Source organism: Heloderma suspectum, chromosome 6 (genome assembly GCF_057233095.1).
Source record: "Heloderma suspectum isolate Gila_16-S chromosome 6, 16-S_ref, whole genome shotgun sequence".
Taxonomy (NCBI): domain Eukaryota; kingdom Metazoa; phylum Chordata; class Lepidosauria; order Squamata; family Helodermatidae; genus Heloderma; species Heloderma suspectum.
Genome location: NC_139463.1, coordinates 101630790 through 101657181, shown reverse-complemented (window position 1 = coordinate 101657181; position 26392 = coordinate 101630790). Strand labels below are relative to the sequence as shown.

At 47.1% G+C, this 26392-nt stretch overlaps 2 protein-coding genes across 3 annotated transcripts; one reads left to right on the top strand and one right to left on the bottom strand.

Annotated features, from left to right (window-relative positions):
* The first annotated feature begins 3855 nt into the window (after positions 1-3855).
* On the top strand, positions 3856-14994 carry LOC146342117 (sulfotransferase 2B1-like). 2 transcript variants are annotated; one of them, XM_084805668.1, is made up of 7 exons: positions 3856-4440; positions 8854-9004; positions 9531-9739; positions 10103-10229; positions 11485-11579; positions 11731-11911; positions 14117-14994. In XM_084805668.1, the coding sequence occupies exons 2-7, from the start codon at positions 8860-8862 to the stop codon at positions 14254-14256; spliced, it is 897 nt and encodes a 298-aa protein (XP_084661794.1). In that variant the 5' UTR covers positions 3856-4440; positions 8854-8859; the 3' UTR covers positions 14257-14994. The 2 variants fall into 2 exon arrangements, with proteins under 2 accessions (XP_084661794.1, XP_084661793.1); XM_084805667.1 differs by lacking the exon at positions 3856-4440 and adding an exon at positions 8468-8539.
* Positions 14785-26392, bottom strand: NTN5 (netrin 5). The gene is made up of 6 exons (XM_084805666.1): positions 25426-26392; positions 24759-24947; positions 24266-24415; positions 20683-20736; positions 18055-18135; positions 14785-17112 (listed from the first exon to the last, which is right to left on the bottom strand). The coding sequence occupies exons 1-6, from the start codon at positions 26345-26347 to the stop codon at positions 16784-16786; spliced, it is 1725 nt and encodes a 574-aa protein (XP_084661792.1). The 5' UTR covers positions 26348-26392; the 3' UTR covers positions 14785-16783.

The following is a 26392-nucleotide window of genomic DNA, read 5'->3' as shown; positions in this document are numbered from 1 at the left end:
GAATAGATGATGCTCATACCAAGCTTAAGTAGCTTCCCAGTGGGTAAGTGGGCTTGTTTGGCCCTGTGGAGTTTCCTCATTTGAGTTCCTCCAAGCCTTCGATTTTGGGCCTGCAGGGGAGAATTTGAACACATTCCCTAGTAAGCATTCATGCCTCCTTAGGAAGACCAACTCTGCATACCAACCACCACAAAGGCTCATTATCTATATTGTATTGACCTTGTGGCAGTGAAACCTCTGACACTGATTGGCTGAGTTGCTATGATGTCACCGACATTCCAGCAGCTCAGAGATCCAGAGATTCTGTTTCAGCAACAGAATGTGTGGAGTTCACTTTTGATGATGTGAAAGATATAGGTCTGGCTGGGATTAAAACCTCACATTATACAGACGTTGAGGTCCAGAAAAAGCATGGGCAAACGGGCTGAAGAAAGGATACAGCATAGGCAATGGGTCAAGAGTCATCAACATGGGCAAAAGGAAGATGAAGGAGACCAATTAAGTAAATAAAGCTTTTTCCACCACATATCTTCATGAGTTGGATCCAGACTTAAGGTGTAATCCTATGCATGTTTAGACAGAAAAAAGGCCTACAACTCCCAGCATGCCCCAGCCAGCCATGCTGAGTTGTTAGCCCTTTTTCTGTCTAAGCATGCATAGGATTACACCCTTATTCATATGTAGAGCAGACCCAATGAAATAAATGACTATTAAGTTAGTCATGACCAACTTAAGTCCCATTGATTTCCAATGTATCTACTCTACATATGACTCAATCTGGATCCACCCCCATGTCAAAAGAAGTTTCCCCTGTCAGGTGGCTATTAAGGGCGGCAGCTCTCGAACCCAGAGGCAGAGAGGCGGGGTTGTTGAGTGGGGTGGGGGACGTCACATATTGATCTGAACCAGCTAACATTTTGCTGCAGGCTTCTGAAATACTTTGGTCAGTTTTCCACTCCTATAACAGTATCTGACTTCAGGTGGCTCAGCTGGACACCACTACCTTCTTCCTGGCTTCGTATCCTCTCATTCTGGCAACGGGCCACAGAGCTGTGCAGGGTGAGGGGTGGAATTTGAGACAAGTGGGGCGGCACAAAGCAAGGGGCCTCTTGCCTCAACTCCTTTGTGTACCACTGGACTCTGCTCACCAGAGCCCCACACATGCAACAGGTTGTTTTACGAGACACATCACACCTGCCCCAGGCCCCTTACATCCTCTGGGTGGTGCTGGTGGACCAGGAAGGTAGAATTCTGGCTAAGCTTGTTACTGACCACTTAGCCACTCAGCTAGAAAGCAGAAAGATCCACGGGCATATCTGCAGAGCCACCTTAACAAGGAAGGTTCCCTGTTAGGAGGCAAAGCTTGGAAGTGTATTCAAAGGGAAGTCCCGCCCAGTGCTGGCCTCATTGGATTGGTTATCGCAAAATCAGGACTCCTGGGTCCAGTGGGAATGAAGTGAAATTTAGTAGGTTATGAAAAGGGAAGGGCTGAGAGCCACAGATTTAGTGGTACTCTGGGAAAGGAACTGGGGTTTATTACTTAAAGAAAAGAAAGAAGGGCTAAGAAAAAGCAATGCCTACCTAGAGATTTTTAAAATATATACGTTGTTGTTGTTGTTGTTGTTGTTGTTGTTGTTATATTGTGTCCAGGGGGTTTAAATGGGATGGGTGGGGTGGAGAGACCCCTTCACAGACACGATTCAGAGAGTAGTTTACAGTGAAGATGAAAGCCAGGACTTCTGCATTTTACTGGAAACCAGGAGGAATGCTTTAATAAGCTAAACTAAAAGTAAGCAGAGTTGCCAGCTGTTTTTTTTTTTTTTCCTGGCAGGGCTCCTGTGGCATTGGCAGCTAGCAGGAATTCAGCCAGTTTGGGTTTTCCTGCCCCTGCAACTCCACAAAGGGGGGGGGGAGCAGCAGCAGCACCTGTTGAATTGCTCCATATTGTACAGCTATTAATGGCACAGGAGTCCTGTTCGGAGGGTGGGAAGTGTATTGTGGGGAGCTGCAGGATCCCTTGATCTTTGGTAGAGGTGTGGATGTAGCAAATAAGACGAGAGAGAGATGGACTAGTTAGATTGGTTTGGTTCTGCTAGTACCAGACACATCTGGTTCACACATGCGTAACTGTCACTTGATCCTTTGTTGCTTGGTTGCTTTGTACTTGATGACTCTCAGTCAGATGTGTGAATGCTGCTTTTGACCTGGCATCAGGTGACACGGAATTTCTCTGGCTTGAAGAATGTGGTAGAATCCTGAGGTGGTAGAATGGACTTTAGCACTTCAGGATGCATGTAGGGGAATGCCATTCCGAGTTCTCCCCTACATGAACTTCATGAAAAAGGTAGCATACCAGGACAATGGTTCTAGTCTTATTTGCTAGTTCTGTAGCTCCAGGGAATTTGTTTGGTTTGGTTTTTTAAAAAAAGTTAGGAAAGCATTAAAAAAAGGTGTTCCCCTGCATCTGTCTACATTGGAACTATCTGTTTCACCATCTCATGGGCTCTACCAAGTCATTCCCAGCCCCATTCTGTAGATTAAGCATGTAAATACAAAGCATCAAAGGCAGAAGTATAGGATGGGGGAGAACTGGCTTGGCTGCAGTATGTGTGAAAGGACATCTAGGTGTCTTAGTTGATGACAAGCTGGACGTGAGCCAGCAGTGTGATGTGGCCACTCAAAAAATCAGTGCAATCTTAGGCTGCATTAACAAAAGCATAGAGTCCAGATAATGAGAAGTAAATGCCCTGTTCAGATGTTATGCCTGAATATGGTACGTGAATGCCAGCCCTGCCCCCAACATCCCTGACCTCCCCATGTTGAGTTAATCAGGACAGGGCCGCGTCCCTGATAAACCAAGACTCCTGTTTCTGTATAGGCAACTCACGTTGAAGTGCATGCAAGTACAACCTCCCCCCACAGACTTCCCTGCTTAGCATACGGAGGTCGGGATGTTGAGGGCAGAGCCAGCATGCACAGCCCTATTCCTCTTACCTGTGCTCATGTACCGTATTCAGGCATAAAGCTTGAACAGAATGGGCTACAGCTCTACTCTGTTCTGCACCAGTCAAGCATCATGTTCCAAGAAGGATGTTGACAAACTGGTGAGCGGCCAGGATGGGGAGGGGTCTGTGGGAAACCAAGTCCTATGATAGGGGTTCAGAATGTCAGGCCCAGGGGCTAAATCTGGCCTTAGGGAAATGCCTCTCCTAAGCCTTTGTTCCTGGCAGTCAGAGCTTTAAGTTAAGATATGCGGGGGGGGGGTTACCCTCACCCCTTTTGCCTTCAGCCCCACCCACCACTGGAATGCTGCCCTGTGTGTGTTACATTTCATTTTATGTGTTATCATATATGTATCAGCATTTATGTATCCACATTATGTATTAGACTTCAGTTGAATGGGTTCCCAGAGTATGAGTGAAAATGGGTTCCAGAAGGCCATGAGCTATGGCATATTTGGGGTCTCAGGAACCACGGCATTCCTTCGTCCTCTCCATTAGCATCAACACACTCCAGGAAATAAAGCTTCAGGCCAACACTACTTTATTAGTAAGGACTAGCTTCTTTACAAATGCAGATTCTAGGAAACTCTCAGACTGCATAGAACCAGCTAATCCACACATCTATGAATATCAATAGAGGATGCAAGTGGAAGTTAGAGAAGTTGCCAGCAGTCTGGGCGTGAACTTCAAACTTGCTTCGCAGGGATGCCCCTCCCTTAGGGTGGCTCCCTCTTGCGTTGGCTTCCATGAGTGGCCAACCTGGCAGAGCATCTGAGCCCTGCCCCTAACTTTTCCTGCTTCACTCTGCAACCGACCCTAGCATTCCCCAAGTCACGCCCCTCGCCCTCCTCCTCTCCCTCTGAAACTTGAGTTCTCATGATAGAGGAATGGGAGAGCCATTCAGGCTGGGCCATCTGTGTGTCAAGGTCTTGAGAAGAAAGTCTCGCCGTATCTGGGCTTACTAGGGAGGGTGCCTCCCTCTGTTCTTGCTGTTCCCATTCTGGTTCTGAATCTGTGCTACCAGACATCTCCACATGCTCAGATTCATTCCTGACAGGCATAAGCACTTCTGAAAACTGGGTGAAGAGGCTATCACAGTCTGAGATCAGCAAGTGCTGTATCAGCGATTACAGCATCCTGTAGAACAGCAGCTCGAAATAGCCACTGTAACATCCTGTGGAATAACAAATAGGCCTGTGCTCAGCTCACTCTGGAGCATTGCACCCTCAACTTTTGAGTCTGCGGTAAAGCGTCTGTGAAAGACTGCAGCGACTGTGGATTACTGGACTATGGGTCAAGAGCCATGCAGTGACTGTAGACCAATGGATATAAAAGTGGGCTTAGGGTCAGCCCAAATCAGAGTTCTCATGCCATCAGGAAGGTGCACCCCTTGAGACCCCATGATCTCTGGAGGAAAGTCTCACTGACTCCCAGTGCAGTAAGTGCTGAGTATGATTGGATAGGGACCAAATTCTGTGTACGTGATATCTGATATCTGTGCTTTGAAGTGCAAATTCTATATATGCTATTGGTGTAATCAATAAAGCAATATAAGATTAGAAGAGCTCTTGGGTGCAGTCTCATTACTCCAATTCTTTTTAGAACCCAGGTCTGATTGGGACTGATCACCCTGTATCAGACATTATTTGTGACCATTATTTGGTCACAAATAATTCCTGAAAGAGCTGGGAATGCTTATTGATGGGGGATGGGGGATCTTCATAACAATGGAATGAGAAGTGCATTGGAATATTGTCCGGATTTTCATGGAATTGGCTTTGGTCCGTCAGGGACACACGAAGCAAGATAAGCTGAGTCTTCTGTACCTTTAAAATCCCCGTTTCAGGGGTCACACAGCACTTGAAAGGAACATACTTCCAGGTGGGGTGGGAGAAGTAGAACTGAACATCATCAAACTGGCAGGGGCTGCTCAACCAATGAGAAAGGCTTGTTTCCCAGTCCATGTCCCCCCTGCTACTACATTATTATGAATGGAGAGTAATTAATAGATGCTCCCACTGAGAGCATCCCACTCCCACCCCAATTTTGCCCCTTTCCAGCAAACTGTCGCGGAGTTATTCTTCTCTCCTTTTCCTCAATGTGCACGCTTTTGCCTTGAGAAGACAAAATCCCTGGTTCTCGAGTGCAGCATCTGACAGCTCCTCCTGGGAGTATCCCACCCACCCCAATTTCACTCCATTCCAGCAAACTGTTGCAGTCATTGCTTCCACCACCACCACCACCACCCCGCCTTTCTCCTTCTCTGGGTACTTTCTCCCTGCCTGTAGTGACAAGCTCTCAAAACCTCACCAGATCAGAGAAGCAACTTAAATAACATCAAAGAAGCTACTTTGCACAGTATCAGAGATGTGATTTAACACAATGGAGAAGGGAAGTAATGCAAAGTCAGAAGTGCAACATCACGGAGGTTAATTACTGGTGAAATGGGAGTGCACAGTGATTCTGAAGGCTGGAAAGGCTCAGTGAGGTAATGGCCAGTGAAAGACATACCCCCGTTCAGGGCTATCATGCCAAAGTAAATTTGGAGGATAGGGGCACACAGCACCAGAAACATGGAGAACCCGAACTAAATAAATAAAACAGTAAAAATAGTCTCAGCAAATCCATCTTTTCCACCAGAAATCTCTGGGGTGGCTGCAGATTGGCCACAACATCATCTGCTGCCAACATCCTCAAAATGCTCCCAATTCACAGCAAATCCCCTGGGAGGACAGCCCCCTGGAGAACAGGAGACCATGTGTCATCCTTCTTCAAATACGTATATGATGGGCTGACACATAGAAGATAAGCCAGCTTTGTTTCCTCTTGCTCCAGAGGAGAGGACTAGACCTACTTATAAACATGCAGGGAAGCAAACTTTGGCTAAACATTAGCACAAATGGCCTAATGGTAAGACCTCTTTGACAGTGGAACAAACTTCCTCAGGAGGTGGTTGGCTCTCCTTTGCTGGAGGTATTTAAGCAGAAGCTATACGGTCTCATCCAATTCTTTAGATTAATTATTAATCTATGATTAATCAACTGATACATGCTAGTCAGTTACAATTAAAGTGGGGAAAAAGTCAGAAACCAGAACTTTTGGTTTCCCTCGCAGGGTGAGAGAGTTCCACCAAATTAAATTCAGGACTGCCAACTGTGCCTTTAACAGCCACTGGAATTATTTAGACATGAGTAGGCCATAACTTCCCTTTCCTGTGTACCTGAATTTCTTCCCTTGCGGTTTCTGTGGATCATGCTGTTGTTAAAAGCATAAGAGCACTCTAGGCCTGTTTTTTCTGGTCATTTGGCAACCCTTGGCAACCCTGAGTATGATTGGTGAGTAGGAGCTAAGACTCCTGGCTTCTCTAGTCGAGGAAATTCATTCTGTGAGTTAAAAGATTTGAACTAAGAAGGTAGATGGATAGATAAGAGTGGATCATGACAGCTCAGTGCTCCAGAGGTGTAGCAGTTTAGGTTGTCACCTGAGCCAGGTATAGCCCTTCTATGCACAGAGATGCAGCAAAGCTTCACCTGTTGAATTTCTGCGTACTGTATCTGTTAATGGCCCTCTTGTCAGAAGAAAACATGATAAACCTATTAATGAACACCAGAGTTCCCTTGAAAAGGAGAAGCTGTCTGTGTGGTGGAGTAGTTGGAGCCAGAACTACAGGGTTCTCTGGCTCCTCCTTCCACTGTTGCCACCAGCAGCCATTCCTGCAAGTTGCAGCAGAGGGAGATGAGATGGGAAGCAGGGCTGTTCCACCAGCCCTGAGGAAATGGCTTTTTTTCCTCTTCCCTCCCCAGCCCTTTTTCCTTTCCTGTTATGTCTTTTTTAGATGGTAAGCCTGCAGGCAGGGACTATTTTGTCTTTATTGACTGTATGTAAGCCGTTCCAGGAACCTTTCTGGCTGAGGAGTAGGATTATAGTGCTTAAGGGCACAAACTTGGAGACTTCCGATCATCCATTGCAGGGCTGAAGGAGTGGTGGAGGCCATCTTTGCCTCCCCGTCCTCCCGCCCTACATATTTTGCTAGATGGGCTTTCTAGCCCATCTAGCAACGGCACTTCGGAGGGGCAGGGAAGGAGGTTGGAAGAGGTTCAGGACACCTGGTATGGCCTCTCTGGTCTCCTCCCCTCCCTGCCCACTGGAACACTCCCTTTTCCTCCCTCACCGAGGTCAATTTTATGACCTCAGAGGGCAGCTGGCGTGGTTCTTTCCGTGCTGGCTGCGAGGGAGTGGGGGAGGGGAGCAGATCACTGACTCCCATCCAACGTCGAAGCGTTGTCTCCGACCTAGGAGGGGGGAATTCCCAGTATCCTATGGCCCCTGAGACAATGTTTGGGGGCCATAGGATTGTGCTCTTAATTGATTGATTGATTGATTGATTGATTGATTGATTAAACAACATGGTGGGGGGAGTAGGGAGTCAGAACTCTTGAGTTCTCTTGAAGGGGAGAGCAGTACAGTATATTGTTGGACTAGACAGATGAGAAGAGAACCAATGCCGTTTTTAGAGGGCAGAGACCAAAGCATGCATTGGGAAAAAATAATTCTGAGCAAAGGAAGTCATGTTCTTTTCAATAACCCACAGAGATGGAAGGAACTGGCATAAAGGTTAAGGGCTTTCAACCTCAAAAGCCCATTGTGCATGAATATCAAGGAACATTTTTGCAAGTTTATGTTCAGATGGTACTTAATACCAGCTAGACTTAACAAGATCTGAAGATGAATGTTACTGGTGTGGCTTGGAAGAGAAAACATTTTGTATATCTTTTGGACTTGTCCAATGATGATACAATTTTGGTCTTCAATGTTGAAGGCTATGAGCTTAATTTTGGGATAGGTACTCCCTAAGGTCCCATTAGCAGTCCTTTCTGGATACGTTGAAGGCATAGTTGCTTGTGAGGGTGTTGAAATGGTGATCAACCTCTTACTAGCAGCCTGAAAGGTAATCAGTTTTAGCTGGAAGAAGGTTAACCTAGCTTCAGTTAATGACTGGTGTCTTAAGACTCTGGGTTATGGTGACTATAGTTAAATGGTCAGGAAACATTAAAACCCTGTTCTTTACTTGGAATGATTGAATGTCAATTTTTATATAAAAATATGTTTAAATTCTTAATATTGCATTTTAATGTGTTATGATTTTTGATGATAGAATTTGATCACTATGAGCACATTATGTATTTGGTATTATGATTCCATTATGTATTATGTAAAACAACAATAAAATAATAATTAATTGGGAGAGGGGAAATAAAGGTTAAGGACTAGTGATGGTGGTGAACTGCTATCGCAGAGTTTGCTCCTATGTCTGGATTTTTATTTTTACTTTGTGTGGGGCAGGGTGAGTTGCCCATATAGAGATGTGACCTTGATTTTGCCATGCTGGCTCCCTTCCCCCTGAAAGAACAAAGTCTCCTTTTGTGTATCTCGGTAGCTAGTAGCTTGGATTTTCCTCTCTGCACAGACTGCGCTACAAAGAGCCAAGAAAGAGGTGCCACAAAAGGAGGCTGGAGGAGACTCAAGGGGGAGAAAAAGTAGGTTTATTGGGGATCTGGGCCTGTGCAAGGGAAGGCAAAAGGTGGGTGGTTTCTCATCCTATTGAAAAAGCAAAGGGATGAGCAAGCAGAGAAATGTTTGGAACAGCAAACGATATCTTCCCCTCTGTTGCTTGGGCAATTCTCCCAACAGTTCAGGACTCCCAATGGATGCACCTCAGTCCTCAGAGATCCACCTTTCCCTTACCCATTAATCCTAGTTGGGGTCTTCCTTCGTTCCCAGCTCTGGGGAGTCTAGCGCAGATTAATATGTAAGTCCGTAACTTTTCTGGCCTCTGTTTCCCCTGCTGCAGAAGGCCATGGCCAGACGGATCACACATTTCGTGGAGTATGGAGGCATCACCCTTCCTGGCCTCGTGCATAGTGAAGCAAGCGTCCGGTATGCCCATCGGAACTTCCAGGTGCAAGACAGCGATGTCTTCAACCTCACATACCCCAAATCTGGTAAGGCACTCAGGTGCACAACCCCTGCCTGCCCGGACCTTCTGGACTGACAAAAAGTATTTATTTGTTTTGTCTCTTTCTAAGCATTTTTAAAAACCTGCTCTTCTATCCAGACTAGCCTTCCCGTACCTGGCACTCTTCAGGTGACTACAACCCCACCATCCCCAGCATACTGGTTCAGGCTGATGGGGGCCGTGTTCAAACACATGTGGTGGGCTCCAGTTTGGGGAAGGCCAGTCGAGACGCATGCTAAGGCGCCTCCTTTTTACTTTTAACAGCCGTGTGATGAACAAAAGTTCAACAGATGCAACAAGTTTCCAGAGAAGCAGACAAAATGCAGCACCTCTTGAACTGTGCTGTGTGCCAAGCTGTTACAGGTGCAGGCACCCTGTCAGGAAACAGGAGGTGACCCCAATGCACATTAGAACTTTCCCAAATCCTGTTTGTAGATGCTCTTTATGGCTCTGCCTGCAAACTCAGGGGGAGGTCATGGAATGTTTGTCTCTGATCCCCTTCTTCACCCCAGGAACAACTTGGATGCAAGAAATCCTCACCCTGATCCACAATAACGGGGATCCCACACTGTCACGGTCGGTCCCCTCCTGGGAACGGGTGCCATGGATTGAACAGATGAATGCAGCTGAATACCTGGAGAAGCTGCCCTGCCCCCGCCTCATAAGCTCTCACTTGCCCCCGTCAGTCTTTCCAGAATCTTTCTTCACCTCACAGGCTAAGGTATGGGTTGGGGTGGTGTTGGTAAAAGAGAGTGTGGCACCCTTGTCACTGCTAGGGAGCCAGTCAGCATAGAGGGTGGGTCCCAGAGCATATTGTACTGCACTGATTGGCAGGAGCGGTTGGTATTTCCTCCTGGCCCCATTTGAGATGCACCTTGGGAGGTACTTGTGTCGCCCCAGCAACTGTTTGTGCCTCTGTAAGAAGGCCCACCTTGCAAGGTGAGAAGAACCACTGGGTTAGAGCAGCCTTACTCAGCCTGGTGCCCTCCATGTGCGATGCACTGCACCTCCCAGAATCCCCCAGACAGCCAGGTTGGGGAAGGCTGACTTAGTCATTCCAACACCTGGCAACCTTCTCTTCCAGGCCATTTACACTGTCCGTGACCCCAGGGATGTCTGCGTATCGCTCTACTATTATGCCAAGATGTCTTCATTTCTGGAATACAGGGAGAATTTTGGAGAATTCCTCAAGCTCTTTACTGCAGGGAAAAGTATGTGGGCAATGAGGACTCAGTTCTCTAGCAATGGCAGTGGCATCTAGAGTTCAATAGGGGAGCTTCCAGCTGGGGGGCTCCCAGCACTATCAGTTAGAAGACACTGTGAAGCAATTCCACCTTTTCTTTTCTTAACAGATTATCTATGGTAAGAGAAAAAGATGAAAAAAGTGGTTGGAAAACATGGGAGGGTCACAAGTTGAAGATATCTTCTGGAGCCCCCTTAAGCTTCTGCGAATGTGGCAAGGGAGATGGCACCCTAAAAGCCTTGTCTGGAAGCAACTTAGGAGAGGTCAATGTCAGACATTGTCCATTGGCTGTGGCCTTCCCCTCCCTTTAATCCCACATGACATCCCATTTGCCCTTTACTCCCTCTGTTCTCTTAATCCCTCACCTATCAATACTTCCTCACTTCTTACTCTTCTGAAACAAAATCCACTGGCTAGTTTAGTGAAAGGTGCAATTGGTAAATCTGACTGATCCTTTCTGAGTTCAGGTGGGTCAAGTTTGCTTGACCTGGAACCAGTTAAATTATGATCTCAGATCAAGCATAGTGTCAGTTCTTTGTATGAACCTATGACATGTATTTGTACTCTGTTCTGCTCTAACAATCTGCTTTGGCTGTTAGTAGTTAAAAATAGGTTCTTTTCACACCTTTCAGTCTCTCTCATTCACCCCTGCAGTTGAAAGTGTAGTTCCTGGTGTACAGGTTTATAGGCAGTTACAGAATAGGCCTATGTATGTTTATTTGGAACTTTCATTGAGCTCAATGGGGCACGCTCTCAAGTAAGTGTGTGTGGGATTCTGTGCCAGCTCCAGGTTCTTGTAGGCCATTCGGCAAGACACGCTCCATGGGCCATTGGACACCGCCATTGTCACCAGCTGCTCTTGCTTCTCATCCTCCTCATCATTGCTATCACTTGCTAACTTGACAGGCAAAGAGCCAGGGAGCAAGTAGGTAGCAGCATCTGCTGCTGCTGCTGCTGTCCTCCTCACCACCACCACTACCACCACCACCATTGTCTGGGCCAGAATGGGAGGGAGGTGAACAAGCAGGTTGCAATGGTGAAGAGGAGCAAGTCCAGGGGACTCTTGTCAGTGGGCCCCTGCTGAGGTGTGGGCCCTCAGCAGGTGCCCAATCATGCCTACCCTTGGCATTGGCCATGGTGAGATTGCAGCCTTAACATTCCTAATCTTAAATCCTTGCATGTTCTTAAAAAAGCATTTCCTTCTTTGTATCTGTTTATCCCAGTTCTTTTTGGCTCCTGGTTTGATCATGTGAAGACCTGGTTGACCTACAAGGACCGGACAAATTTTCTCCTTCTGACCTATGATGAATTGCTGAAGGTGAATGGCTTTAAATATATATATATATATGTATGTATGTATGTATGTATGTCTACATTCTCCGTTGCCCCAGCCTAGATCCACAAGCCATTCTAACCTAGTATCAGGCCCTGGCAGTCCAGATCTGACCCACGTTACCCCATCTTCCCAGGACCTACAGGGCAGCATTCTTCGTATCTGCAAATTCCTGGGCATGGACTTAGATGCATCTGCTGTCAACTCTGTTGTGAAAAACGCCTCCTTTGAGACGATGAAGGGCAACAAGATGGTGAATTACAGCCTTGTTCCTGAAGAAATTATGAACCACAAGATCAGCCCCTTCCTCAGGAAAGGTAAAATTAAAGCTAAGGAAAGTGTCTACAATCTAGGGCTGTGCAGCGCCTCATTATGAAGCCCAAATAACAAGGTGAAGCGAGCTGTTTCAGAGCAAAAGCCTCATGATACGAGGTGGTTCAGAGCAGCACCGAGGTGCCCCGAGACGAAGCGCCCCCTCCCCACAAAGCACCTCCTCCACCTCGTGTATTCGGAGCTCTACTGAATGCCTCAGCAGTCCAGACAGGCTGTCTCCAAAATTTATCAACTTCTCAACGCTCACATGGAGGGGCATGAGGAGGAGGAGGAGGGAGGGAGGGGAAAGGTGAGCGGAGGCGGAGGGAGGCAGGAAGGCAAGCGCAGGAGAAGGAGGGAGTGTGCTTTGGCAAATAGGGACCCTCAGTCAGAACCAACACTAGCAGTCTCCAATCAGAGAGAGTGGTGGAGGAAGGGGGTATATATACTTCAGCAAAAGGCTGTGTTTAGTCATTGCGCTAGCTGTGTCTTTGTGAGAGAGGGCTGGTGTGGGTAGATGATCGTTTGTGCCTGTGTGCATGCATGCACATGCATTCCTGGGAGCTGTTCCTTCAATTTATTCAATTTTGATAGCCATTAGGCTTTCCTCAGAATTTAAATTAAAAGGAAACAGTTTGGTTGTACTGGGAGTGTTCCCTTCCCTCGCTCCTTGATCGTCCATCCCCATTGGGATGGTGTCTTTTGCAGCTGTCCAGCCGTGTTCTCCTATATCGTTGTACCTACAGCTCATTTGTTATTTGTATTTGATTAGATTCATCTCTCCTTTCCATATTTTTTCAAACTAACATAGCTTTTCCTTGCAAGTTGCTGCTATGCTTCCCCTCCTCAACCATTCCTGTGTTTGTTTGTTTATATCATTTTTGGACTCCAGGAAAGTCTGTGTTTGTTGTGTAATGTTGACCCTTCTGCTTTCTCCGTTCTATCTCCTGGTCGTTTTTGTCAGCCAACTCTTGTCTCTTTTAAATTTTTACAAACCCAGTCTTATTTCAATTTAAAAAAAAAAACATTAACTTCTGGGCATGTTCCTCCCCCCCTCCCCTTTAAGTCATATTCAAGCATTTAGTTTTTTCTTTCTAAATTCTTAAAGAAAGGCATATTATAACAGCCTATGTGTGTAGTGTTTGTGTGTTGTGTCCCGCCCCCCCCGCCCCCTGTGCTGAAGCGAACCATCTGATCCTCCCAAAACAGAAATTAAAGAAGGGTGTTTTTTTTTAATTAGGGTTTGATTTGGCTGTTATCTAATCGCCTGTGCTATTGCCCTGTATTTCTTGAAGTTATCCTCCTTTCTATAAAAGAACATGAAATTTAAAACAATAAATTAAAGACACCCATCATTTGCTTAGGTAGTTCTGCTTTTCTTTAGCTCTTGTGTGTCTGTGTCGGTGTGCGTGTGTGTGCTAGGTTGTAGTTCCACCAACATTATGCGTCCAAATTTCAAGGCAGTGTTGAAAAAGCCCGAGACACATAGTGTTTATATTAATTACCTTCTTATTCCAATAACAGTCCATTGTGTGGCAAAGCAATTCAGCGCAATATGAGGCATCTTCGGGTTGTTGGCAGGGGTAGAATTGGGGAGAAGGTAACCGCTCTTTGCTTTGGGAGTTTTCCTGGAAAAACTCAAATGTCACCAGTGCCTAGCACACAAGCCAATGGGCCAAACTGCCTGGGCTTTGGTGGGTGCAAAGCCCTGGAGGGGGGCTGGGAGAGGCTGAGGTGTCACATGCATGTGTGGAATCAGGGAGAAGTTACAGCCCTTCGCTTGGAGAGTTTCTTTGGGAAACCTCAGATTTTAACTCCACCTAGCAAAAAAAAACCCACTGTCCAAAGTGTCTGAAATTTTGCAGGTGGCCTCCTCTCCAGGGGGGAGGAGAGGACTCCAATTTTCATACCTGTATCCTAAAAAATGGAAAAGTTATGACCACTTGTGTTTTCCCATGCAAGTCAATGGGAAAACACCAAAACTGTGCGATCCAGATAAGGCTTCAGATTCAGATCCGAGTCAGATCGGAGGGGGTCTGAATCAGTCCGAGGCGGATCGAGGTTGCTTTAGATGATCCGAAGTGGCACATGAAGTGGATCAGAGGGTCAGTGCACAGCCCTACTGCAATCCAATGACATTCTAAAAGGTGATACTGTAGAATACAGAATCTTTCTCTCCCTCTCACATTTTTCCTCTCCCCACTTTGCAGGGATTTCTGGGGACTGGAAAAATCATTTCACCTTGGAGCAGAGTGTTGCATTCCATCAGCTGTACCAGGAAAAGATGAAAGATATGGGGATCAAATTTCCCTGGGATGAACTCCAAAGCGAAATCCACCAGGAACTTTAAGATTTTGGAGAGGGAAATGTTAGTGCTGCATTTCCTTTTCCCTAACTCACTCATCCACCAGTCTTTGCTTTGAGAACCAGCCTATTCCTTTACCCCAGTAGGCCCCGCTCCCTTCTCACACAATGCAGGAATCTCTGCTGTTGGCACTATTTTGGATTCTGGCTTTGAGCAATTACCAAGTAAGAGCTCTTAACTCACTTGGATACCAACCAGAGGGCCAGCACATGCCACCAGCAGAATGAAGTGGTAAAGATTTTCTTGGACTGTATCATACCAGGTGGTGGTGGTTATATTTGAATGCTACCTGCCCCCCCAAAATGCCTTCCTGCATGTAGAAAACTAGCCTGCCAGGGAGAAAGATCTGGCCTAGCCTGCCAGGGACAAAGCATATCACGAAAAGAGTTTTGGCCTAGTCTTCTCCTTCATTTCCTAGTTTTCTTCATGCAGGGAGTTTTGCCATGGAATATATGGAACAGAAGAGTTTATTTTGTTTTGTCACTGCCATATATAATTCTGTGTTTCTCTTTTCTACAGTGCAACATTTATTTTTATCAGTTTTGTCTGCCAATTTATTGAGGATGTAAAAAAACTTGCAGTCTCAACTGGTTATAAAATCTTGCCTCCCCAAACTAATAAATAAAACAGTAATAGCTGACCTGGCTGTCCACCAGATGGTACTGTTGCTTTAGACATAACAAGGGCAATAGGGAATAATAAAATTGTGGGCCTGTCAGTGCCACAGTAATGGGAAATTATTTTAAACTGATTTAACTGCCATGACTTCCTCCAAGGAACTCTGGAAGTTGAATCTTTTCCCTCTCAGCCACAAATCACAAGCTCTTTTGTGCGTAAGAGCAAGCTATGATAGTTAAACTAGTTTGCATTTTGCTCTTTATACTTGCCCTAACAATGCAATCTTATGAATGTCTTTCTGTTCGTAAGTCCCATTGATTTCAATTAGATTTACTCCCAGGTAAGTTGTAGGACTGCAGCCTGAGTGACTCAAATGAAAGTGCACTTGGGCCTAATTTTAGGCCCATATTCCCCTTTCTCTATGATAAGGCCTCATAGCCTAACCAGCCCAAAATCAGATAAAAAATGGCCTCCAGCTAGAGCAGGGGTAGACGACTTGGGGCCCTCCAGATGTTTTAGCCTAAAACTCCTATCAGTCCTACCCAGCATAGCCAATAATGAGGAATGATGGGAGTTCTAGGCCAAAACATCTGGAGGACCACAGTCTTCCCACTGTGGGTTAGAGAGTATTTCTGTGACTATCATTTCTAAGAAGCTCTAGGCCCCAAGGGCTTGTGGTCCCCTGAGGGAACCAATATTGGAGGAATGCCATCCAAAAAGACCCTCATCTCTGATTCTTCAGTGCCAATGCAAGTCAGGCTTACACTGGTCAACCCCTAACCATTACTTCTTTCCTCCCACACATGTGACACATTTATCAGGAAGATGGTAATGATTTTGAAAACATATTTCATGTCATTCTGCATATTTCAGTAAGTACATTCTAGGTCCAAAGTCACAGGTCACCTGGAGACTTCCCAGATCTTTGGGGTTCTAACGAAGAGAATTTCACCTCATGGTCTCTCGTGGTGGTGGGGACTTGCTAAGGAGAATCCACCCTTTCCGTTGACAACCTGGATTGGTATCATAAGGACAAAAGAAGAGCCTTGCTGGATCACAGCAAATGCCTATCTATCCTGTTCACACCGTAGCAAACCAGATTCCCCTGGAAAGCCCAGAAGCAGGATGGGAGCACAATGGCACCTCCCACTTGTGTTCCCCGGCAGCTGGTAATCAGGGCCCTGCTGCCTTTGATCCTAGAGGTAATATATAGCCATCATGACTAGTAGCCATTGATAGCCTTATCCTTCAATCAGTGGAGGATGATGGCTCTGATGTCAGTGGGGCAGTGAATCCGCTCCGGGTTTCAGTCAGAACTCTAAAGGAGCTATCTAAGGTGTGAAGCACCTTAGATAGCTCTTTAAGAGTTCTGGCTGGTTCTAACTGAAGCCCAGAGTGGATTCACCACCCCACTGATATTGGAGCCACCAGCTTCCACTGCCTTCAATGTATCTGCCTCTCCAGACCCACAGATACCTTGTGTTTCATTTGAGCCTGTTTAACCCAATTCTTGTTCCATCACCCACTGCCAGATTCGACAGCCTTTTTGCGCCCAAATATTTTTCACCGGCACAGCCTGAGGCAAGTTTCCTAGCTCAGCCAGAGCTCTTCAGTCTCTAAAAGGGGAATGACAGTAGTCTTGCCACACAGGCCTGCTGGGGGGATGAAGGAGTTAAGAAGGGTCATGTGTACTCGAAACTAGCATTTAAAAATCCAGGTGGTCATCCATTCCATTTGGGGACTGTTGTTTTGCGCATGATAGTGTTCCCTTGTTCTCTGTAACAGCAGTTTGGGCTTGCAGAACTGGCGGTACCTCAGAACCCAAACAGATGGTCGCGCCTTCCCTAGCTCTGTTTCTTCAGCCCGATTCCCCCCCCCCCCGCGCTGCCATGGCTCAGATGCCCCGGCACTTTCCGCGTTTGTTTTGCTGCTGGAAACTGCGTAGTTTGTGTGCCCAGGCATCCCTCCAGGGCAGGGCCAGGCTGTTTTTGTCGAGGATGAACCGGGCAGGGTCAGGTGACTCTTCATCGTTGCCGATAACCAGGTAAGATTTGCCGACTTGGAGGTGGAGGCATCGGCAGGCCAAATCCTGCTCGGGCACCCAGAGTGGCTGCTCACCCCGCCGAATCGGCACACGACGCTGGCGGTAGACAGTGAGGACCGAGGTGGTGAATTGCCACCACGTGCCGGACTTCTCCATGGCCAACAGCTGTGCACGGAGAACTGCCGTTGCATGTGAAGGTTACAGAAAAAGAGAGAAATAACTATCAAGAAGTGAACTTATCTGTTATTGCCCTAATTCTAGAGTTATGACATCACTGACTTTCAAGTTATTCTATTATTCCCTCCCCATAAGTAGGACTGCCTACTGTTCCCATTTTCAAGACTATGATGTCACCACCAGACAGGCCATCCCTTGCAAAATCAATACTTCCCAGAAAGCTTGGGCTTCCAGCTATGATGTGTATGTGTGTGGGGGGGGAGACAATGACATCACTTTCTGAATGAACAAGGGCTTTTCTCTGTGAGACTTTTAACCAACACCTTTACTGAGGCTTCTGCTTCTGGATTCTAAATTCTGGGATTTAGTTGGCTCCTTTACACGTAGTTTTTCTGGGGGGTTTCTTTCTCTGCCTGTCTATACATTCCATTACACAACCAGTAGGTGGTACTGTGGTATAGCAAAATTGCACAATTACATGAGGCGTCTATAACGCTATTGAGAAAAATACCGGACTTTCCTCATTAGAAAAAAAAAAACACGATAATGGTTGCAAAGCATGAGAGAAGCCCTGGAGGCTGACTGCATCATGTAAAGGACCCACAAACTACCGTGAGTGAACGATCATGAGCACACAATACAAGCCTCATGTAGAAAGGCTCCAAGACTGCACATCCTGCCTCATATTTACCCTTAGAGGCAGGATTTTCCAGTGTTCACCTTTTTAAAGCAATGGTATTTCTTGAAGTTAGGATTGCTCATGTCACTGGAGCTTCCTGGATGGGGTTGGTTTTCTTTTGGAGGGGCAGGGACTATAACATCACTTCCTAGTTTAGCATCCCCATTGCTCTTTCAGGAGAACAACTTCTCACAGTGAGGTTGGGGGCAGCGAGCGAGGTGGCATTTAAGGGGGAGCTGTGGTTTGGGATGCAAGTCTGTATTACCATAATCCTTCTTGCAGTAGTTCCTTAGGTTCATGTGGACACGTCCTCGTGGTGGCTTACAGTGGGTCTGACATTCAGTACCTGGTGAATGAGCACAGTTAGGCTGGGGTAAAATCATCCCCTTAACTCTCCTAAATCAACCATCTTCTAGTCCCAGGAAGTTAAATTTCCAGGAACATGAGTAATGATAACCTCTCCCTGGTGAATGCATACCTGTCTGTCTCATAGGAACGTTAAGAAGATGCCTTATACCAGACTGTTGATCCATTTCTCTCAATATAGTATACACCAGGGGTGTCGGATCTCAAGCTCCTGGGGTTCCAATCAGGCCCTCTGGGGTTTCCCCCAACCACTAATGGTTTGGTGGTTTCCTGGCTTTTGTACAATTTCCCCTCCATTCCAAACTGTTGGAATGCCTCTCCTTAGCCACTCGCAGTAAGAGTTTAAGCTACAATATACTGATATTTTGGGCCCACCTCCTTTGCCTTTGGCCCCTCCCCTTTTGCCTTTAGCCCCTCGCACATAGCCATGCAGGCCCAGAGAGCTTCTCCGAAAGTGAATCCAGCACTCAGGTTGGAAGAGATTTGACACCCCTGTTCTACACTGACTGGCAGCAGCTCTCCAGGGGTTCAGGAGATACCAAAAATTGAACTTGGGACCTTTTGCAAGCAAAGCATGTGCTCTACCACTGTGCTGCGGCCCTGCGATCCTGCTATCTCTTGCATGCTAAGCAAGCTCTCTACACTTTGAGCTAATTCCATGCCTCATTTTTGCTCAAAAAGGCCTGATTTATACATGCAGCAGAATAAGGTGGTAGAATGGACTGTATCACATCAGATTGCAGGAACGGGTGTGTGTCTCACGTTCTTGAATGTTCCTCTGTATTAAACCACACGCATGCACACCATGCAAGTAGAAAAGTAGCAGATATAGAGCTGGAAGCTTTATCTATTAAGTGCTAGTTTCTACATGCAGGCAGTCTTTCCACATAGGGAACATTCAAAGGTGGTCCCCCCCCCACCTGCTGTGTAAAGTGGTACAGCCCATGCTACCACCCCATTCTCCTGCATGTGTCTAGCTAGCCTCAGAGCCAGTTTGCCAATATGTGAGTGACTGTGACCTGTTCTTGGCCACACATGTATGCCTTGCAATCAACTAGAGAATCGCTGGCTGTTATTTTTGCACCCCATTGGTTTTCATGATTTGTGAAAGCAGGGCCGTACAGAGGAACAGCCAGCAGCAATTTCTGCAATCACAGTCTCATTTTTTGCCCCAGCCTCCATGAATGTACTAACTGCTGTGTTAGTGTACGGCCAGATTCATGCTTCCGTGTGTTCATGTGATGATGGGCATGTGTGGTGATGGGCTTTCACCAACCTGGTGCCCTCCAGATGTGTTGGACTGCAACTCCCACAATCCCCAGCCAGTATAGCCACATTGGCTGGGAATGATGGGAGTTGCAGTCCAACACTTCTGGAGGGCACCAGGTTGGCAGAGGCTAATGTATTTCAGAGCAACCTGAGGCTCATGGATGGTGATTAGAAGCAAGGAGCTGTGTATGTGGGACCCCCAGGCTGCTCCCGACTCTCACCTTCCACCATTAGCTCCTTGCTTCAAAATGGCTGCCAAAGGAAGGTGAGGAGGCAAGCCTACATAGCAAAAGGTATGAGCAACTGGGGTGTTGGTGGCGGTTCATATAAAATGGGAGAGTGGAGTTTGGGAGAACCAAAAGAATACCCAAACATACTTCATGATGATCCCTGAACATGCTGCTACCTAATCTTTAGGGTTGCCAACTCTTGAAATAAAGGCAATCTGAAGTGGGATCTAGGGGTGGAGCTGGGGTGACTACTGTCGTTTGGGTAAACTGGGAAGGGGGAGTACAGCTCAACACATACATAATCCTCCTACAGAAACAGCCAAGAGAAAGTCTTTTGACAACAGTAAAGACCTTTTATCTATTCCCCTTTTTTCTTCCCACTAGAGAGATTAAGCTAGCTACAGAGATTTGTTACCTCCCTGCAGGTAGGGATGAAAGACAATTTCGTTTCAGTTGATTAAAGATCAGAACTTGTCCCCCTTTGCCCCTCTGAGTGCAAATACATTTTTTGGCCAAAGCATGCATATTCCCAAGCTTGCAATTGTGTCCGTAAAATAGATTCATTAGAAATATGCACATTTTGAAAATGCACGTTTGGGGGGGAAAATACATTTTCATGCTTCAGTCAATGAGGGGAAAGTAGGCATTTGAATGAGCACTTTAAAAATGTGCACCTAAATGTGTGCTTTTCCCATTTGAACAACGAAAAAGCTTGCATTCGGGAACAGGAACAAGGTGGACTGAGCTTTGAGGTGGAACCCGGAAAACCTGCAAGGCTTACTTTAAGCCAGGGCCTGTTTTCAACGCTTTGATGATAACCACTAATGATACAGCGCTTCTGAGCATGTGCAGAGTGCCTTTCCCCACACCACTAACTACAGCCTGCCCCCCAAATTTAGCACTGGAGGGGGAGAGGGGCACCAGGTTCAACAGTGTAGCTTGAGGGAAGGTTCAGCACCTCTTTCTAAAATCAAGCCCCTTTCATTCAAAAGGCAAAATAATATTTGACACCCCGTTCCTCTTCTCACCTATGTTCCATTCCTGTGGGGGGGCAGCTGTAGTTGTCAACACTTCCTGGATCCCTAAGAGATGGAAGGTTTAGAGTAAGTCATTTGCTTTTGAGAGAGAGGGAGAGAGAAATCTTCACCAAGAAGTGATAAATTCCAAAGCCTGAGTGAATGGATTCATATGAAATCTATTTGCATGCACTTGTTTTTGCACCAGTGATTCTGCTAAAAGAAAAGAATATTAGTAATGAGACCTATCTCATCCTCCAGAGATTTTTGTAATGAATTCTCACACCCAAGTTGAGGCTTTCAAAAATGTTTTTAGTAGAAGTCCAGAGTGAGGCTGTCTTATATGCTTCATCACTCTCAATACAGGTGAGATATTTATGCTATGCTCCATGAAGTTATTTCTTGATACAGCATCCCCTACAGAAAGATCAAGGGCTTGCTGGAAAATATGTGCTTCCATGGCTGTGACATCACTTCCTGTTTTAGCAATGGCTTGGGAGGCAGAACTTCCCGAGATGCCCTTTCATTCTAGGGCTGTGATGGAAAACTTAGTAGGAGGGGCTCACACTTTACCATAATTAGCATCAGTAATCCCTGATATATTACGGGGCAGGGCAGGGGGAGATGGTTCCTGGTTTACAAAGATTTTTCATAAAGAACAGGATATACTGGCATAGCCTTACTACTTACTATTGGAGAGAATATAGTAGAATATAAGGCACTGGCAGATATTGTACTGAATAATTAAAAGCACACACATAACTTTTCCTTTTAATTTTGCTGATAAGCATATGTAGACCAGGGGTGGCCCCTACCTTCCCAACCATCTGCTCTCATCGGTGGTACATGCCCTGGTCTCCTCTTGTCTAGACTACTGTAATGTGCTCTATGTGGGGTTACCCTTGAAGATGGTTTGGAAGCTGCAGCTGGTGCAGAATGCAGCAGCTTGCCTGATTAAAGGCAACCACCGGCGTGATCACATCACTAGTACTGAAAGAGTAGCACTGGTTACCAGTTGTTTTCCAGGCCAAATTCAAGGCGTTGGTTTTGACTTTTAAAATCCTATATGGTTCCGGCCCAGCCTATCTCAAGGAGTGCCTCCAGCAACATCAGACAGGCTGCTCAACAAGATCAGCCTCGGGTGGCCTTTCTCTGTCTCATCAGCCAGGACAGCTAGGCTGGTGAGGACGAGGCAGAGGGCCTTCTCTGTGGTGGCCCCCACTCTTTGGAACTCCCTCCCTAGGGAACTCTGCCATGCCCGCTCTTTAATGAGCTTCTGCCTTGCTCTGAAAACTTGGTTGTTCAGGCAGGCATTTGGGGTTGGCTAGGGAAATTTTAGAAAATGATGTTTTAATGTGTAATTTTATTGTTTTTAAACTATTTGTATTATTGTACATCGCCCAGAGTGGCCGGGTGACGATGACAGGAAACAAAAGAAAATTTAGAAAATTAAATTTCTGGGTGTCTTTTTGCATTTTATTTCAAACGGGGTGTGTGCGCGCGCGCGCATGTGTGTGTATTCATACACACAGACATATAAATATAAACATAAATCAGGCCGCAGAACACATCAGATTGTTTGTTCGGCTTTCCTCTTGGTCTGGGTAATTAACGCTGAGTGATGGCCCATAAGAAGCCACAATTTGATGTGATGTAGAATCATAGAATACTAGGGTTGGAAGGGGCCTACAAGACCATTGAGTCCAACCCCCTGCTCAATGCCGGAATCCAAGTCAGAGCATCCCCAACAGATGGCTGCCTCCAGTGTGGGAGAGCCCACCACCTCCCTAGGTAATTGGTTCCATTGTTGTATTGCTGTAACAGGAAGTTTTTCCTGATGTTCAGCCAGAATCTGGCTTCCTGTAACTTGAGCCCATTATTCCATGTCCGGCACTCTGGGTTGATTGAGAAGAGATCCTGGCCTTCCTGTCTGTGACAACCTTTCAAGTACTTGAAGAGCGCTATCATATCTCCCCTCAATCTTCTCTTCTCAGTGCTAAACATACCCAGTTATTTCAGTCTCTCTTCACAGGGCTTTGTTTACAGTCCCCTGATCATCTTTGTTGCCCTCCTCTGAACACTCTCCAGCTTGTCTGCATCCTCCTTAAAAGTGTGGTGCCCAGAACTGGACACAGTACTCCAGATGAGGCCTAACCAGTGCTGAGTAGAGGGGAACTAGTACTTCCCGGGAGTTGGAAGCTATGCTTCTATTAATGCAGCCCAAAATAGCATTTGCATTTTTTGCAGCCACATCACATTGTTGGCTCATATTCAGCTTGTGATCGACAACAATGCCAAGATCCTTCTCGCTTGTAGTGTGGTTGAGCCACGTATCCCCCATCTTGTAACTGTGCATTTGGTTTCTTTTTCCTAGATGCAGAACTTGGCATTTATCCCTATTAAATTTCATTCTGCTGTTTTCTGCCCAGCGCTCCAGTCTATCAAGATCACTTTGTTTCTGTCTTCCAAGGTATTAGCTATCCCTCCCAATTTTGTGTCATCTGCAAATTTGATCAGCATTTCTTGATCAAATGTGTTGGGTTAATCTTCTGAACTGGCGGTCTGTTGACTCTGATGAAGAGTAGGCAAGTAAGTCATTTAATGACGAGGGAATAATGGTATATCGTATCATCTGTGGAGGCCTACCTTTCCCCTGAGTTAGAATTCCACCTCTGTTGCAGATGTCCATGCCTGGACTCAGGGCAGAAAATAAAATAAAGGGCCCCAGGTTGTAGTGGCCACTAGCTACAACGAAGTGTTGCAGTGTGGAGTGACCCTGTCTAGTTTTAGTCAGCCACACCCTCCTTCAGGATACTCCATTGCATTCCCCCACCTACTCCTTTCCATTCACCTTGCCTAACTCCCTTAGGAGTTTTTTCCTAAAGATTTTTTGCATTTCTGCAAAACCCAGGGCACCAAGCCTACTGTTACCTCCCTTATGTGCATGAGTTGTGCTGTTTTGGCTATGTAAATATTGGCACTCACTCCTGAACATCAGAAATAGAAGGGAATATGCCTTTAAAAGAGGATTAGACAAATTATTATTATCATAAGACCATCAATGGTTACTAGCTACAATAGCCACATGGAGCTTCCATGTTCAGAGACAGTATACCTGTGAATACCAATATTTTTATTATCACACTGATATCCTGCCCTTCCTCCAAGGAGCTCAGGGTAGTGTAAATGGTTTCCTATCCTCATTTTATCCTGACAACAACCCTGTGAGCTAGATTTGTCTGAGAAGAGTGACCAGCCCAAGTTTTGTGTCTCTGCAGAGATGTGAGCCAAGAGCTCCCTGGTCCTAGTCTGACACGCTGCTATTACCATATGATGCTGGCTTTCTTGGGGCAAACAACGGGGGACACCTACAGCCCTCATACCTTGCCTATGGGCTTCTCAGAAGGACCTGGGCTGTTCTGACATTCTGGCCGGTTCTGACCCTCTTATGGCAGTACGAAGGCATCCATGCCTTTAACTGAGGTGCGATACCCATAAATGAAGCCATGCTTGGATGTGAGCTATGGCCATGTGGGTGGAACCCTAGTGAAAGGCTGGTACTCTGTACAGGGTTTGATGACACGGCAAAGCTCACGGATGCAGGGGGCGTGGGCACTGCGGCTTTGCTGGAATCCCTGCGCGCAGCGGTTGCAGGTCAGGCCGGTGACCCCGTTCTTGCAGTAGCACTGCCCTGTAGTCTGGTTGCAAGTAGCACGGGATGCTCCAATGGGATGACACTGGCAAGCTGCAAAGGAAACACAGTCACGGTTCTTGGATTAGAATGCTGTGGACTTCACCAGAACAGCCCATCCCTCCCAGTGGAGGCTGGTGGCTTGGATGCCAGTGGGGTGGTGAATCCACTCCAGGTTTCAGTCAGAACCCTAAAGCAGCACCTTGGATAGCTCCTTTAGAGTTCTGACTAAAACCCGGAGCGGACCCACCTCCCCACTGACATCAGAGCCACCAGCCTCCATGGCTAGTTATGCTGCATGCAGTTGCCGTTATGGTTCTAAGCCTGGGCAAAGCAGACAGCGGTAAGGGCTCCATCAGTGTGTTGCCCATAGCAACGCCACATTGGCCTACCTCACCTTTGCAGGCCTTGCTGCTCGTCATGGGGCGGCTGAGGTCACGTTTAAACCCTGGCAGGCAGTACTGGCAGTGGCGGCCAGCTGTGTGGTGGCGACAGTTCAAGCAGATTCCACCACTTCGGCGCCCCGAGAGTTTGAAGAGTTCCATGCTGAACCGACAGCGGTGGGAGTGGAGGTTGCAGTCGCAAGCTGAGGACGCAGGAAGGGGGTCTATCAGCTCCACCAGTTCCTCTCAACCCCGACCAAATGTTCTGTCCCCCCACCTCCACCACTGTTCCCAGCCCTGGAGTCCCCCACTTCTGAAGGTTGCCCCCAGTCCCATATTTCACTTGGAACCAAGACTGCCCCTGCAGGATGCCAGGGTCATGTTTGTCTAAGACCCCAGCTTAGATCAGGGTTTGTCTGCCCCATTGAAAACAGCCTAATGGTGAATGCTCTCAACAACCAGCAGGGTTGATGTTTGTTGGTGGTAAGCATGTGAGTTAGGCTTCAATCCACCACCCAAAGCTAAACCTTGGGAAGTGGAGGCTCAAGGAACCTGGACTCAGGTGGATGGAGATCTTCCCTGGGTATAAGTGTCTCCCTGTTCATGCAGAGGACCAAATAGCTCATCTCAGCCCTGCTGCAAACACACACACAATTCCCTGCCATGTGTGCTCCGTCTCACCCACACACTCATGAGCATCTTTGGGTGTGGCCCGTTGCCAGGGCCTGTCCCAGTAGAAGGCTTTACAGGTGTCACATTCAGGCCCGGTTGTGTTGTGCTGACAATCACACTGGGGCACCCCTTCGTCTTTCCCAGCTGTGCACCGTGAGGCGTGTCCATTGCATTTGCATCTGCCCCCGACCTGCAGCTCGGCCACCCCGTAGGACGCCTCCCTCCTTCGCAGCCCCAGTGTCCGTGTCGGGTGCATGCGGTCAAATGATACCCGGAGATCGGTAGCCGTCACCCAGTCCTGGAGGACAGGACTGTACTCAAACAGCCTGGCAGAGGGGCGGCCTGCTAGAGGCACGAAGGCCACCAATCCCCCTGTTAGAGGCTTGGGGGCAGTTTGGGCCTCAATACATGCTGCTTCATGTTCCATGGCCTTCAGGATGGTGGTGGTTGGGGGCAAACCGTAGCGTCGCCGGCAGTGGGTGGAGAAGAGTTGGAAGGGCACCCAACTGCGCCCATAGTCCATAGACTTGTAAATGGCCAGGGATTCTGGCCGTGGAGAGCAGAACCGGAGAGCCACATAGAGAACTTCCACTCTGCGTCCTATAGCCAAAGTAAGTGTGGCATTGGTGGCCGGCTGGGACCACCAGCAAGTGGCACCCCCGTCAGTGTCGGTGAGATATTCTGGCAAGTGGGCATTTCTGTCACAGCGCTGACAGAACTTTGAGGCTGGGTCGGTGGAATCCCGGAAGGCACAGAGTCGCCCAGGAGGACTGCCGCAGGTGCTGGATGCTTCCACCAGATGCCCCGAGGCCAGTTCGGACAGCTCAGGGAGGCAGTAGCGTGGATGTTGGTTGGCATCGTAGCAAGGGTCAGAAGCCAGGCCCAAAAGAAACGGAAGGAAAACAGCAAAGCCCCATGGGAAGTGAAGCATCTCTGGGGGGAAGGAGCCAGAAGTCAAAAGCTAACTCTACATCAC